This window comes from Phaethon aethereus (genome assembly GCF_964289735.1).
Source record: "Phaethon aethereus genome assembly, chromosome: 12".
Taxonomy (NCBI): domain Eukaryota; kingdom Metazoa; phylum Chordata; class Aves; order Phaethontiformes; family Phaethontidae; genus Phaethon; species Phaethon aethereus.
Window position 1 is genome coordinate 4,806,129 of NC_138588.1, and position 17,017 is coordinate 4,823,145.

Below are 17,017 nucleotides of genomic sequence, written 5' to 3' on the forward strand. Positions count from 1 at the left end.
GTGATTCTGCTTCCCTTTATTTTCATGCTCTGCAATTACCTGGCCATTCTTTATAGTTTTATTTTCTTCACTAGGTAATTGAGACTCTCATGCTGATGTTGTATTCAACTGTATTTCTCATCTGTGAATTTTCCATTATCTGCAGTATGACGAAAGACATGCTTCAGTGGCGCCGGATAAGCCAGAACAGATCTGTGGAGCATGGGTATTTAAAATATAAGTCATCTGGGTGAATCATGGAAATGGTGACCAAGGAAGAGAGAGTCTGTTCTATCTTCGCTACAGATTTAGTGTGCCGTTATGCACACTAAATTTTCAATGGACTTCAGTGATTCCAATTAACTATCTTGGCAATATTGTAAAGTCATTTCCATTTGCCAGTTCCTAGGTGACCTGTACAAAGTGAACTTGGTAATTTTGGTCCAGTTCCACACATCCATCCATCTTATGAACATCCTTAACTGGATCTCTTTTGATAGTCTAGCTAAAGAGGCACAGATGGTCTTGAGCACCCGCCTTGCTCAGAGATGCAGTAACTACAAGTTAAGGTTTTGAGACAATTTGGCAACTACTGACACTGGCCATCCTGCACGTGTTTGTGTAGATAAACAGAAGACTCTTCTTCAAGGCTATCACTTTTCATGAGCATTAGACACCTTTATTAAAACAAAATTTATTCATGACTACACAGATCATCACCCTAGCTTCTCTGGTATGTGCCTATTCCTGTCCAATGACAGGCATGCAGCATTTACCACTGGGTATACTAAAGATTGATGAGACGTACTAAGCCACTAATGAGGCTGATAAGACACTTTGTTACGTGCCAAGATAAATGTCTCCAATTTTATCTGTGTCATCGACTTCCATATTAGACAGCTGAGGAGTTAGACCTCACTGAATATAGCTACTTAAAGCTACAATAGAAAATGACAGTTCCCTGTCCCTGTCCCTGTCCCTTTCTTTGCAGACAGCAACCTGAAAATGAAATATTTTGCAGAAAGTCTTCATATAGATACTTTGGTTTTGAGATCTCTTTTATACTCTTTTAAGTATTTCTTTCAGATTTTTTTATTGGCGTGCTCTCAGAAAGAATGTGTTTTGTGTAGTGATGTAAGATTAATGACCATGGTTACTGACACTATTTTTCATGCAATGAGACCATGTAATTCCCTGAAAGTTTTTCTTTTTTATTTACTGAGGACTAGTAGTTACTGAAAATGGACTTTTACTAACTTCACATAAACGTCAGGAGAATGTAGAAGATCCATAATGCAAATAAATCAGTAAGGAAGTTGGAGGATGCTATGAGCCAGGAATGTCTTAGTCCCTTTAAGGATAAAACAGAACAAACCCCCTTTTTTATATACAGCTTTTTTTCCCCCTATTGTTATGTATTACTGTTTCTATAACACATAGGAGCTGCCCAGTTGCGGACCAAGCTGTCTGGGGTACAAAAAGCAAAGGACTCAAATTGTCAAAGCTTGTCCCTTCCCAAGCTCACTGTGTCCCTTTTGCCAAACCTTAGTAGTAAAAGTGTGGAGAAAGATGGTATCCTCTGTGATGTAAGTCAAACCAGCCTTAACCAAATTGAGTCCTCTGAGAAGGCTGTAAAACATGCTGTTAAACCAGGAGTAAATGCACTGTTGGCTTCTCATTTATTCTTTAGAGATGCTCCAAAAATCACAGTTTGGGAACACCTGATATAAAATAGGGAGCAAGGCAACCCTGGCCCAGTCTCTGCTTTTTGTTACCCCAGAGTGGTCTTTGGAAGTGGCTATCCAAGCTAAAATCTATTTCACACCTTTCTTCATAGAAGCCTTTACAAATTTCTTTTAATACTTTGGTGGCCCAGGTGGTATTCTCTAGAAATAGATCCCTAAAAAGATAGAAGGATTTTATTTTTTACTGATTACATACTTTTATTTTAGAAAAAAAAAATTAAATCAGAATTGAAGTTAACCTGACAGACAATTAGCTGAAATCTTGTTGGATAATTGTTTTTCTCTCCCTCTGTTTTCTAGTAATAATATTTTTAATGTGCATTTCTGAGGCAGAATGAAGGTTCTGGCTGTAATAAAAATTAAATGACTACATACCAGTCAAGACATGAATTCATTTAATTTTATTGAAGCCAGAGCCTTTGTTCCCCTTCTCACATACAAACTCACACAATGAGTTGACCTTGGGTTCTATTCAGCAGAAATATTCCCCACCCTTTACACAAGCACTCAGCCTGCTTAAGGCCTGTCCAAACATGTGTGTGCCAAGCCAACTTGTTCAGCAGGGAAATAGTCAGTATGCACAACCTTGTTTTGTTTGGGTCTGTTGGATGTGGGGACTGGGTTGGTTTTTTTTTTCTGGTTTGTGGCTCTTTGGGAATGCTAATGGCTGTCTGCTTTCCTGCCCTTGTAATATCTGTTTACCATTTTGCTGGCTCATAAGTTGGTCATTTGGCACTTGTGACCTAACCAAACAGATCAAAGGCTTTCAAAGGGCAGACTGTATGAATACTTCCATCTCCATCGCCCTTATTTTCCCTGTCTCCTTCCTCACCTCAAAACTTAGGCTGTTTGTGTGTTTCAACAGCCAAACAAACCTCTGAGCCTCTGTGTGAGAGCCTAGTGGTCACCTCTGGGCCACCATTAGCTTACAGTAACCTCTTTGCTGTTGGATGGGAACTAGAGACAAAGTGCCTTTGTTCCAAAGTTTGGTTGGTTTGTTTATTTTATTTCAACTGGCTGTGGGCTATGACTCTTCTAATGTGTTTCCCAGCGACAAGGTGAAGAATGGCTTCATGGATGCTTTATTTACAGTGCCTTTAGACATGACAAGTTTTTGTCATCTTCTCAACACAAAATTAGGAGCGTAGACATAAATCACTCAGCTCCTGGGATTGCTGCACAGCAGTCTCATCAGGATTTATAGGAGACAGACTATATGAGATAATAATAAACTTATAAGGACACTTGCAACATGCAGGAATTTTTAAAGCTATTGACTTAATGAGGAAGAGTTTGTCCCTTTCTTAGAATGTATGGTGCAACACTGCTGGAATCCAACATCTCTGTTGGGCTGGCAGCTAACAATGGGACTGGGGATATACTCAATTTTTTGGCTGATGAAAAAAGAGTAACTACCCATCATGTGTTACAAATATTGAAAGGTTATAAACACTACCACAAACCATCCTTTTCCAACAATGTGCTTGAACATGTGTTTGAAGTTAAGCGTGCACTTTGATTAAGCAGGGGTGGACCAAGCCTGGATTTGAATGGATTGGTTATGTAGCCACATACTCTTGTTGTATGGCTGAGTATGTGTGATGTGGATTCTTGCTAAATGGAGAGCCACAGCCTTGACAAATCAGGGTCTAGAATTAAATATAGGCGTGTATGCTTTGCTGAATTGGCATCCTAGGAAAGAGAGTAATCAAAGTCAGACCTGGCAACTATCAGCAAAAGGTACTAGATACCAACTCAAGGGACAGAAGTAGACCTCAATTTAAGATAGCTATGGAGATGTGATAAAGAAAAAATGGATCTATTAAGTAAAAGTCTTATACTGGAATTTAGGAACAGCCATTTAATAGGAGATCTGTGAAACTGTGAAATAGGTCTTCATGAAGTGATGAAAGTTTCATGTCTCAAGCCACTGAAAACTAGACTGTGTGGTACCACTAGTAAGTGGTAAGAAAGAAATCCAAGCAGGTCTTGATGAGATTTAAGCAACAAAGTAAGAAAATTTAATCTTTTTCTGTAATAAAGGCCTGGATGTCCATTTCTATTTAAACTGCCATCTGCTCAGATAAAAGCAGCATAAAATCTTTACAAATATTTTCTAAAAATGAAAATAAATTGGTCAGAAGTTTCTATGGTGACCTTATCCTATATGTAGGTGGTTGGTGAACTGATGTTGGTCGTTCATTTCAGGGTTGAATGCTTATGCTATCAAGTAGTTTGAGGTTCTGCACTGAATGGAAGTTGTACAGAGAATTGCTAATGTACCTCCTGCAATAGGACCCTAAGTTGTTTAGGGTGAACAATAAAATTTTGGACCTTGAATGTCTGTTCTTAATTAACTTTCTCTTGACTCCAGTTTGAATTTACATGATTGCAAAATAAATCCCTTGGTTCTAATTTTTTTTGTCAGTTTTCACTGAGAACTGTGTTTTAGTCGTTTGGGGGCTTATACTTAAGTATGTATTTTGTCCACATGTAGAGCATTATGTCATGATTTCAAGTGACTGACTTAATGTGTTTATTAGCAAGGATGTCCTTGAGTGAAAACCCTAGTTTAACACTGATAGTAGTTCAAGCAATGGACTAGAAGCACGTACATGTGTGATAAAGTACCACTCAGTAGAAACTGAGTGCCTTACAAAGGAGCACTTACAGTACTTTCTGAAAATGCACCACTCAGTTGTTTATGACTTTATACCCAAATACCTTAATTAATGTCTATATTCCTCTTCTTACAGAGATGTGAGTTTTGTTTGCTGCAGCGTAAGGCTGAACCTAAGCTGCTGTCATGAGTTTAGCTATCGCTTGGATTCTACTCGGTGCTTTCTCAGACATGGTTCTTCCTCTTTGGGAAGTCATTTGCTTCCCTGTTACGTGCTGAGTTGTTGGGGCTGTTTTCTGAAGGAGGCGAGTGATGGACTTCTCTTCCTCTGGCCTGGAGTCACTGCGAGCATGAGCAGTTAGTGATCTGTTTCCATGTTCAGGTGGAGCAGCCCCAAGACTTTTTGTGTGGTTCTCTTACCAACAAAGGTTTGAAGATGACTCCTGGGTATGTGTTGACAGATAACTGAAAGAGAGAAATATTCTTTTGTACAGTTCTCTACTGAATTTACTGAATTAGGATATTGAAGATTGAATATGCATTAAAATCGTTGTGTAACTTTCTGCCCAGTAAAAGTCAGAATGGAGGTGTAAATGATGGGGCCAGTCGAGAAGGCACAACAGCAATGTATGCAGAGGCCAAGAGAGCCTCTTTTCTCTCCCTGCAGTCATTATGGAATTGTTAGCTTAAACAGTATTGGGAGTTTTCTCTGGAAGCCTTCTCCACTGTCCAGCTGCATCAGGCAATATGGACCACCTGAGTGCTAAGATCATACTACGTTGTGTTGTTCAGTGTAATTCATAAAAAGTTTGTGGGGCAATTTACCGAAAAGCTAAAGGAATATACTGAGATTACATTCAGAGTATTTATGCCTCTCTGGCTGTAGCCCAGTTATATCTTTTCAGTGGACTTTCCTGTGTACGTTGCCTGGGTACCTAGATGGTCTGATTATGAAGAATCGGAGTCTGGAAAATACTATGGTGAGACCTGTCAACCATGTTAAGAAGGTTCTGTCAGTTTGATAGCACAAATTTTCCTCCTGTTACTGTCTATGCAAAGGCACTTCAGTTGGGGTCATCCTCATAGCCTGTGGAAAGGTACCAGGATCCGTATTTGTGGCTAGAATCACACAGCCGTTAGTGTAGCAATACCAATTTTGTTTGCAAATTCACTTATTTTTTACTGTCTGCTTTCAGGGAGCCTGTGTGATGGTACAACCAGTCAATGTTACTTGCTGCCTGTTTTGGATACTATATTCGTCCGGAAAAAGTACAGAAGAGGTGGCCTAGGGATGAAAATGCTGCATGATTTCTGTCAGTCTTTCATGGCTGAGGATGCCTTGGGGATCAGCTGCCCTATTTCTGCTGCCATGTATCAAGGTAAATCGTTTGATGTGAAAATGTTAGGTAAGGGTCATGTATAATGTAAAAATTTCAGTACGGTCTTGGTAGGATTTTCTTAACTGTTCAGTGCACTTGTCTGAACTGAACTGTTAGCGTGCAACTGCTTACTTTTCTTGAGGCATCTGGAACTTCCTGTAGAAAGGTAGGCCGGTATTTATGTAAGACAATAAGAAGCATAAAACTTGTACTGCCTGTTTGACGTTTTGCATTCTTATCTCACTCTCTCTTAGAAATAGAACTATGTCATTGCCCTAGACAGTGACTTACCAATTTTATTTGACACCAGAGCGAAAAAAATCATAAGATGTTGTCAAGCCTACGCTATGCACATAATGCTTTTGTAGATACTGCATTTGTAAGAAATTAGATTTAATAAGCCATATACCTAGGCTCTGCTCATTAATCCAGTCACATCAGTACTTGTTTCTTACTGACTGTCTTTGAACATTTGGCACTTTTAAAAGATCACTAGGTAGTTATATATCTTCTCTGTGTTCAGGTTGAAGTTCTGGTTTTGATAGTAAAACTTACAGAAAAAACCTGTGCTCACATTATTTATAAAACTGTTTTCTTTAAAAAAACATTTTTTCCTAAAGTTGCTCTCTGTATGGTATACAGTCCTTACCATAATTTTTTGGGAGATGTTTCTATTGACTTAGAACTTTACAGTAATTTCCTAATAAGCATCAACAAAAATTTGACACTATCTGTTCTTTCTTTTGGCCAGTATGTGCCATTGAATGTATACAAATGTACTCCAATGTATACAAATGTACCCCAGGAATTTCTAAGGTACTGCTACTTCTAGATTCAGGAAGGAATAGTATTCACAACATTCTTTCTCTTCTCCCAGTAATACCCATTTTTCCTATGGCAGGCATCAGTGGTTTAGACACTATGGATTAGAAAGCTGCATTGTTTATATGTTAATGCTAGTGATATATTGCAAGACTATGCTTTCATCTCCATTCAGTTTAGAGCTAATAGTGAATAAATTTGACTTGTATCATGTTCTAATTAGGTTTTATGGGTCCTACTTTTATAAAAATACTAATACTGCAAGTTAAATTTTGAGTATATTGAAGTCACTGCCTGTTTTTAATTTCATTGGAACCACAATCTCATACTTTGGCAAAAGAATGTAACGGTTTTACTCTACATCTGTGTACTAAATGTGCACAGTTTTCACTAGCATGTTATTTAATGTGCTATAGATGCCTAAAAGGAAGTAAAAAAGTTTAGCAGAGATCTCTATTTTGGCATATATGTTGCTTTCAGTAGCTTTTATTGAAATGATTAATTTAGTTTGGATATCCTTGGATAAAATTAATGACAGTGATCTCGTTACTATAAGGCACATGTTTACATACAAGAATTAGGGTTTTTGTTTCAACATCCGATCATTAAACTCAACTGAATGGTGAAGATAAACGACCCGTTCTGTAGTATGATGAACTACAATGCACAGAGGAGAGCATGAAAATAATTTTGTTGTTTACAGATTGCTGTCTTAGCACAGTTGATGGAACTGATAGAATCGTGGTTAAGGAAAGTTTAAAAAATCCCCTTTACATTTTTTTAATTGTTTGTCCAACAACATATGCCTTCTCTTGGCTCTGCAGACATCCTAAGAAAACCTCTAAATAAGACAGGTTTCAGTTTGATAACATAAACAAACCTAAGTTTGGTTGTTTATGCAAATCATATTAGTGTTCAGTGTGTACTGACAGTGACAGGAATCTGTGTGAAAATGGTTTCTAAAGGCGATCGTACATCTGACACAGGTACTACCTATTATTCCTCTGTTAGTTCTTCCTATTTCCTGTTTTCCAGACCCAAAGAAGTAAATGAAGCCCAGCAAAAGAGAGTATAGAGTGGCAATAGTAAAATGGAGGGTGGTATTGGCCCAAGAACAAACCGATACAAAGGTTTTGTTTGTAAGTAGAAATCAGAGTATCATTCGTAATGGTTAAAGCTGGAAGATACTGAAACACCTTTCATTTCAGAGTAGTGAGGGTGAAAAAAACCCATACTGCTGTTAGTCTAAAACCTGTGTCTGAAAATAGTTCTGTGATGCAGTGCCAGAAGAAGGTGGCTCAGGAAGTCATTTCAAGTCTTGTATTTCTGTGCTCACAAGGAAGTAATCTAGACTGAAGCAGATGGACAGGATTCACTCGTGTCTGTTTAGGTCATTCCACACAGACTTTTCTAAAAGCCCCAGCTAAAATTAAAAAAAGGAAGATGAGAAGAGAGGAGAAAAGATTTCCAAAGGAGCTAATGAAAGTAGGTCTGACAGAATTTCTGGGATATAATACACTCCCCTTCCACTGTACTTTACACTCATTCATGCTTTTACCCCTTGGTTTCTCCTATTCAGTTTGCCAGAAATTTTTACAGACTTATCCCACAGAGCAGAAGCGACTGTGGGAGGTGGAACCACCAGGAGACTGGAGCCAGCGAGTGAATATCTGGTTAAAAATTCAGATGGAGTCATCCCCTTCAGGAAGTGAGTTAAAATAAACAGTGTGAACTTGCCTGTGTTCGTTATATAAAGATAAGAAATAAAATCAAGTATTAGATACTGATAATAGTTAGGTGCTTTCTCTGTTGTTTGTGCTTGGAGAGACTACTCAGTGTGCAGTCCGGTTCACTGGTCTTTTCCCAGTAAACAGGACAATTCTTAGAAATTATGAGGTAATGAAATCGAGCTACAGAGCATCTGAGAGATACTGAACAAAGCACAGTCTTGGCATAAAGTGGCTGTAACTCCCATTGCAGTGCACTTACAGCAGGGTAGAAGTTAGCCCAAAAAATTCCTGTTGCACAACACAATGTCTGGGTTATAGAGAGGGGTTTGTTTCTCTGAAATTACTGCAGAGAAGAAATTTGTATGGCCAATGGGCAATGTGTTTAATTACCTTCAATTTGCTGCCAGTACCATTCTTGGATGGAAACACAAACATTTTCATTATGGCTTTTGGAAGATTCAAAGTACTCTCCAACAGGGTAAATCCTTCTCGCTGGGAGCGTTTTCTGCCTCCTTCACAAAAGATAGCGACAAGAGTAGGAAAACCTTTTGACAGTTCATATGGGGATCTTGTTGATGTAATCTGTTCAGCTGGCTTAGGGATCCAGACAGGCCCCTCTGCTGCACGCACACAAGCTGTGATAAGCCTCAAGTTCCAAGAGAAGCGCACACATTGTCTCTTTCTGGAAGTGCAGTAAGGAGTGCTGCAGAGCAAATTGCTCCCATGCCTTCCCACGTCTATCCTGTTTTGTATTGGCTTGGGGACCTTCAGTTGAGACATTGTGTTTCATCCTGTCTGCAGCACCCCACAGGAGAGTTAAGTCAGAATTTAGCCCTAGGCTGGGTTCCTCTGAAGCCGTTATATTTATGTTCCTCATGCTTTAAACCAACAAAAAGTGGTGTTGCTCTTTCCTTTAATCCATTTTGCTAAGTTCTGTTTATTAATGGCAATTGAAGAGAGCTATGATCAGATCAACAAACAGAAAGTGGATCCCAGAGGAGACTAAACTTTCCTTCTTCTTTCTTCTTTTTGCCATTTACAGAAACTAACAAACAAAGAAAAATGACCCAAAATATGGGTAAATACAGTTCCACCAGAGTGGCTGTCAGTAAAAAATACATGTGAGGCCTGGGAAGTGCCTTGGCTAGTTCTACATGTAAATGAGATGGCTCGTATCTACAAAAAGGGAAGGAGGGAAAGTTTAAACCAGAAATGGGGGGGAATAAAAATCTGCTTTTTAAATTATATTCTCTACTCCGGTGCACAGCTCACTGGGCATCACTTTCCTTTACACTGCATGTGCTGAACAAGCTTTATTTCATCCATTTTCAGTGGAAAATCAACCCACTGTAAAAACAGTATTTAAAACAGTGTACAATACATTTATTATATCTGTTTTACATGTGGAATTTACCTGTGTGCTTCTTGTGCTTGGACTGTCCCAGTGCTGTGCATATTATGTGCTCAGGGAGAGTACAGGACAAATAACGCCTGCTAAAACTAGGGGAGAGTTTCCCTGGTTTTGCTTCGTTGCAGAGGCAGCGTTACTCCTGCATAGCTCTGTCTGATAGCTGGTGAGGAAAGAACAAGAGAATTTTCCGGGGCTTCATGCTATCTGTTAACAGTAGATAAAGCGGAAACATCTTCCAAGTGCAGGAATCCTTTATCATCTGACCTAGTGTGCTGCATACCATACACATCGAGAGAAGCTTGTGTTCCCAGAGGTGTGGTATAGGGACACACGGAGGAAAATGATGTGGTATAGAATGGAAACCACTGGAGTTGTACACTTACGTGTTCCATACGCGCACAGTCATTTAGATCTTCTGCAAGTCTGCAGAAGACACCAAGCTGAGTGGTGCAGCTGACACGCCTGAGGGACGGGATGCCATCCAGAGGGACCTGGACTAGCTCGAGGAATGGGCCCGTGTGAACCTCATGAGGTTCAACAAGGCCAAGTGCAGGGTCTTGCACCTGCGTCGGGGCAACCCCTGGTATCAGCACAGGCTGGGGATGAAGGGGTGGAGAGCAGCCCTGCCGAGAGGGACTTGGGGGTCCTGGTGGACGAAGAGCTGGACATGAGCCAGCAACGTGCGCTCGCAGCCCAGAAGGCCAACAGTATTCTGGGCTGCCCCCAAAGCCGCGTGGCCAGCAGGGCGAGGGAGGGGATTCTGCCCATCTGCCCCGCTCCGGGGAGACCCCCCTGCAGGGCTGTGTCCAGCTCTGGAGCCCTCGGCACAGGAGAGACATGGACCTGCTGGAGCGGGGCCAGAGGAGACCCCGGCAATGCTCCGAGGACTGGAACAGCTCTGCTGGGAGGCCAGGCTGGGACAGCTGGGGAGTTCAGCCTGGAGCAGAGAAGGCGCCGGGGAGACCTTCCTGCAGCTGCCAGGACTGAGAGGGGCTGAGGAGAAAGAGGGGGACAGACTTTTTAGCAGGGCCCGTAGTGATAGGACAAGGGGTGACAGTTTTAAACTAAAAGAGGGTAGATTTAGATTAGATATAAGGAAGAAATTTTTCCCAATGAGGGTGGTGAAACACTGGCCCAGGTTGCCCAACGAGGTGGTCGATGCCCCATCCCTGGAAACGTCCCAGGTCAGGTTGGTCGGGGCTCTGAGCAACCTGCTGTAGTTGAAGATGTCCCTGCTCACTGCAGGGGGTTGGATTAGATGACCTTGAAAGGTCCCTTCCCACCCAAACTATTCTATCAAACTATGATTCTATCTTTAGGGGGTCACTTGGGAACACAGTGCTTCATTCCTACTTGCTCTGTTATGTAGAAAGCAAAACACAATGTAATTCAATAGTCAGCTCCAATCTGGATCTATGGCAACAACTGTGAAAACAGACAAATCTTATTCTGCTCTGATTTCTTAGATCCCGTTGACATTTACAATGCTATGTTTTGGAATAAAATTATTGAGAAGAAAAATTGGAAATTCTGATTATATTACAATTTTTTTCTCCAGTACTCAGGATTGAATGGTATTAATGTTTTTTTAAGAATTCTGCAGTCATAGATATTCCAAAAAAGGTTTCTATAACCCTGAGGTCAGAATTTTAAGTTTTGCAAGGTTATATGGCTGCATCTAGTGGCAGTACAGAAAAACTGCAGCACTCTGTTCACTGCAACTGATACTTCAGTTTGGATGTGCACAGATACATAGACATATATACACACATGTGCATTTCTGTCTGCATGTATACATATATCTATAAAAATAAAGCTCTTTAGCATGTTGTCACACATAGCTGCAGATGTTCATTCTGAATTACATCTAATACTGTTTGAAAAATTGAGAGATTTATTTACAGCAAATAGTCTCAGTAACAGGAACACAGTGACATTTCTCTTCCAGGGCTCATTGGAGGAACAGAAATAGTTTAACATGATTTGGTCCTAGTTGCTAAATCTACCAGGCAGTGAGCTGAGCTGTTTTGAAGTAGTTTAGCAATATACATAAAGCATGTAAATGTGAAGCTAATGCAAAAAAATAAGCAGACTGAGCAAGAATTAAAATCAGTTTCACATGATTGCTTATAATCCTTTATCTGAATTGGTAGGGTATCTGATCAAAGGGAGGATATGGGTTTTCTGGGTGTAAGAGATGACTGGATTATCTATTTAGGAGAACCTTCAAGCTAAGAAAGACCCAGAGACGTTTTGTTTCTAGTATAGTTGTTCAACTTCATCTTTTGTGGTAGTGTCATCGGGCACCCTGGATTGGTTAATTAACAAAAGCAAGGTAAGAGGGGTTGAAGGTAGCATTCAGGTGGCTTTTTCTGCTGTGTTTTTTAAATGAAAATTGCCATGGAAGTCTGCTAACATTTTTTTCCTTTTTAATCTCTTTCTGGGGCAAAAATATTCACGCCGTTTCTCCAGAGGCTGAAGTAGGCTCTTGTATGGAGAATGCTCAAACCAGTAAACCCAGACAATCAGATGTGGACCACATGAATAAGGTATAGTGACAAATTTGCTATTTTGTGACTTTCCTTTTCATTGGTGGCCTTTTCCTTTTTTAGTGAAGTGGTGAGGTTTAAATATGAGAGACCACCACAGACAACTATAGGTGTTTTTATACTACTACAGTAGATAATCATAGCTATATGATATATATACATACACATATAATTGATTCATATCGCTAATTTATTTAGTTGTAGTAGTTTGAGAGGCTGAAGACTATAGGATAGTTTTCACTAAATGTTTTAGTTTCATCCTTACTGAGATAAGGGAACTATAACCAAACTGGCATACAGCAAATCCCAAGGTTTGCGTATGCGATGGCTTTCTGAACTGAACTCTGATTTTCCTGTGCCTGTAGAGGGACTTGAGTGTGACCCCTTTAGAACAAGTAAGCCAAGCTCTTTATGGTCCTAATTATTTTATCCCACTACTGAGCTGAAGATCTGACTGTGCTTAGGTTTTTGCAGGATGGAGACCTAAAATAGGTTGAGAGGTTGGATGAAGCCTAAAACCTAGTTGAGAAAACAAATCACAGTAATGAAGCTTTTTCAAGTAATGAAGAAAAAGGAGAGATGAGTGGCAGCAAAACAAAGAGCCGTAGGGGTTGTTTCCCCAGCACGTTTTGGTTGCTGCACAATTAAATCAGTTTGTTTTCTTCAGACATGGGTCTTCTGGGGGAGCTACGACAGCACTGGCCCCTGTGGTGCACGCTCTTGCGTTATGTGCTGTGGTCATGGCTTCAGAGCCCACCCAGCCAGATCAAGGATCCGTGTACTCCCAGTTTTCTTTATGCTGACACTTCTGGGAACTCAGGCATAGCAGCGGGAATGACGCTGTTCTGTACAAACAATGCAGCCAAGTTTCTTGCCTTGCCTGTTTATGGTGGCCTTCGTTGACAGAGGCATTTTATATTAGGATCAAGTCACTGTTTATGTTTGTTTGTGTATAATTTGGTGTTCCCTCTGTTTTGATTCTAATTTCAGGGCACTGAATATGTTCCTGGTGTTGGGAAAGTGGCAGGAGATGCCACAGAAAAAAAAGATGACACAGCAGCAGCAGGGACTCTAAGCTCACAGGATCCTGAACAAGAGGACTTAGAACGAGGTGCAGGCAATACTCAGCAATGCAAAGGACTCAGAAAAAGAGCAGGCCCTGAGGGCTTAGCTGGAGACAAGGCAACCAAACAATTTAGAATTATGCCATAATTGCACTTTCAAAAATTAGTAAAATCTCAGTGTGATCTTAAAAATTGTAATTGACTGTTCATAATTTGTAACACTGGAGAGATTTCTTCAGGTAAGATAAAATTTTTTTGCAAGACACATGTTCTCCATCTTGTATTTTGTTTTAAATAAAGCTTTTGTTTGCTAATTGAACTTTTCTTTTTCTTCTCACCGAGTAATTAGGTAGTAGTTGAGCTTAGGTATTTCCCTGCTCTGGAAAGATTTTACTGGATTGCATGAGATGTCCAAAAGGGAATAGCTGGAGGGCTTGTGGATACTGATGTAGAGAAGCTATTTCTATGGAAACCACATCCTGCATTATGGAAGAGACATACCACAACACACATTGGTATCAGAATGGCAGCTGTAACCTTCCTTTCAAAGAGAAAATTGATCTTGAATTGCTTTAATTTGAGTTTTTCTAGCAGAAAAATCTGCTTCAAACCCTGTGATGGACAGGATGGCATACAAACTCCATTAATATTGGTAGAGAGAAGAAGAGCCAGCACGCTACAGGTCTTAAACTGCCTTTGAATTCAGGTGCTGTGATCATGTCATGTGTAAGTTCAGGGTGTAGAACTTTGTGTAGATTACATATTGCATATTTTATTTCCTGTAGACTCCTTCCTAATGTTTTGAATATAATTAACATGGAAGTATAGCATATTTCAGTAGATTACTCATGTTATTGCTTTGTAAAGAAATTTTGTTCTTTGACCACAAGCTGGTTCTGTATTATAATTTCTTTTTTTTTTTTTAGAAGGGAATTTCTAAAACTTGAATGTTGTATTAATGATTACAGGTGAAACTCCTAAGGATCAGCTTTTTAGTCCAGTGGCAGAGAAGGCTTTGCAAAGAGGTGGGCTCGGTGGTGAACAGCAGTAGGGTCTTGATGAACCGGAATAGATCCAGCAGCCTGTAGTTCTTAAGTGGGTGCCTTGGAACAAGGAGAGGTAGCTATTTCTTTCCAGAAACTAATCCAGCATTTCCAGGGAGACAGTTCTGTAGGCAGGCATTGTGGGTACACTGTAGGAATGTATATTTTTCCCCCTGTACAGCATAATTGCTCACACATAGCCCTGTCACCCTCTTTTTGTTTAAGGTCGTGATTTAACATCGCATTTATTCATGTATGCAAGTAACTCCTCCCCTGTTGAGCTGCTCAGTAAACCATATGCCTGAAACACATCGAAATCAGACCTTTCTAGGCATCTCTTTTAAAAAAAAAAAAAGCTGTAATTGGAACTTAACAAGTTTTTGCCAAGAGAATTAAAACATGGAATTGTGTGCCAGCCTTAATCATGTTGCTATGGTTCTCTTGTCTCAAAGAGAATGAATTTAGGACTAACTTTATAATCAGTTGATCTTCATCAAGTCGCAAAGGGTGTGCTGTAAAGACTGCTAGAAACTGTGTGGCCTCCTGTGCAGCAGCCTACATTCTTAATGTATAGTCAAATACATACCTTTTTTTTTTTTAAAACTACAGTATTTATGAAAAGTTGCAATACCAGTTGCTCCTGAGTATGATAGAAAATGATCATATCTCTCCTCATGAAAGCTGATTCTGGAGTTGCACTAGCCTCGCAAACTAGGCTCGTGTCAAGTCTGCGCATAACAACCTATATTGTAATGGTCAAGGTAGGGTAAACTGGAGTTTTTCCAGCAAGTGAGGACTATTAAGAAGTTTAATCTATTTAAGGCTTTCAAGAAAATTTTATCTAAGGTGGCCCCAGGAAACTCTATATGATATTTGTATTAGAGTAAAGAAGGTGGATGTGTGTGGAATGTGCAGACACCTAATTTGATTGAATTCATTCTATATCTAGGGACACTTTGAGTCAGAGGAAAAACCAGCAATTTTTCAATATCCCTAAAATGAATTTCTGTTTCATGTCTTAATGCAGCCAGTGGATCACTGGATAATAAACAGCCACTTTACTGGCTGTTCGTACAGAAAAGTTGCTTCTGTCCTCTGTGTAAGAATTGTCTTCCTTGATTAAGTTTATCTTTGCGTTTTCTAAGTAACGCTTTTTCATCAAAAATGCTCATGATGGCAACTGGGCATATGACAGAGGAAAGCAAAGGTGCATTTGATGAGATGGTGTTGGCAGATGGCTTGGTACTTTCTAATCAAAGAAAGTGATCACATCATCCTTCTAATCAAAACATGTGACAATTAGGGATGTTCTCCATTCAGTTCATCTGCCCTGCCTGACAATGAAACACGCTGAACAGAAACAGTAGAATAAGAGGATACAGACATTTGCCCATTATATAAAGTAAAGAACCAAAGCTAAGAGTTCTGAGGTCCTACTAACAGTACTGAACTCCTGGGCTACAGGTTGCAGGAAGACGCAGGCTGAGCTCCATATTATTTCAGAAATGCTGACTTACAGAACAATTAGTCTGAGTATTGATTTTCTTTCTTTCTTCTTTTTTGTGTGTTATATTAGTGCTTTAAGGTATCTGATTAATTTAGAAGCTTGGACCTGCAACTCATTCTTGGCAGTCTGAAGTGCTTCTTGGTGAGATCACAAGAATCCTAAAAGGGTCTGAAGCAGTAACATATCCAATATCTTTACTGTCTTAAGAGAACATAATAGAAAAAAAAAACCACCACCACAAACATCTTTTTTCTCACAGTGGAAGTTATTTTATTTAAAAGAAATCTGCATTTATTCAAGGGTAGGAAGGTTTCAGAGTGCTGGAGAAGTGGGCAAAGGCTTGAAAGAGCGTTCCAATTTTTGGAGTTAAGTTTTCAAAACCTTGGATTTAATCTCTCCCTGAATCTACACTCTGGTGGTGGCGGCTTGACATGGTGGTGTTCTTGCTTAGGAGACAAGGAGGTAAGTGTGTGTGCATGAGAGAGATGGCAGACCTGCTGAAAGGAAATATGTACCTATTGTTCTTAGAAGCATAGACACTTAAAGTCTGGCCTACAAGTAAGATGTTAGACATCAACATTCATGTTAGCAGTGATCTGGGGATGTGTGTGCCAACTTAAAAGTATTTGAATCTCTGTTAAGAAAAGTAAACGTGGATTTTAAGACTAGAAATTTCATTCCGTTAGTCTGTCATGATGTTTCACATAATGTAAGCCAGACAATTTCATGCATGGTTGCTGTATCAAAAATCATTGGTTTTGGCTGAAACAACCCATTTTTTAGAAAGATTGTTTTGATTTGACAGTTTTGATTTTCAGATGTTGGACAGTGGGAAATCTGCCATATTCCTTGGCAAGTTGTTCTAAAGTTTCATGTTTACAAATGCACTCATTTTTTTTAGTCTGAATTCACTTTGTTTTAGTCTCCTATGATGGATTTTGCTTTCCTCTTTAATGCTGAGCTATGGCTCTGGTACTATCAAGATTCTTTCAATGTGGGGATTGATTGATGACCACAATGATACCTTGTGGTCCCATCATGACATCAGTGAATAGCACTGTTTTTTGGATATGCCTCTGTGAGGCAGATTTTCCTGACCTTGATTCACTCTTCTTGTCCTTTCAGAGAGATTTTCAATTTTTCAAATTCTCCTTAGAAGCCTGAACAT

At 39.7% G+C, this 17,017-nt stretch overlaps 1 protein-coding gene across 1 annotated transcript in view; it reads left to right on the forward strand.

Annotated features, from left to right (window-relative positions):
- The window catches only part of LOC309409313 (protein FAM169B-like), a gene marked incomplete at its 5' end in the record, with an annotated part of 39,731 nt that extends 26,184 nt beyond the window's left edge, over positions 1–13,547 (forward strand). Inside the window, 4 exons of the mRNA XM_082005448.1 lie at positions 5,541–5,723; positions 8,125–8,253; positions 12,159–12,235; positions 13,226–13,547. Of these exons, the coding sequence (XP_081861574.1) occupies positions 5,541–5,723; positions 8,125–8,253; positions 12,159–12,235; positions 13,226–13,447 (611 nt within the window). The 3' untranslated portion in view covers positions 13,448–13,547. The remainder of the gene's footprint in view (positions 1–5,540; positions 5,724–8,124; positions 8,254–12,158; positions 12,236–13,225) is intronic.
- Between the last annotated feature and the right edge of the window lie 3,470 nt (positions 13,548–17,017).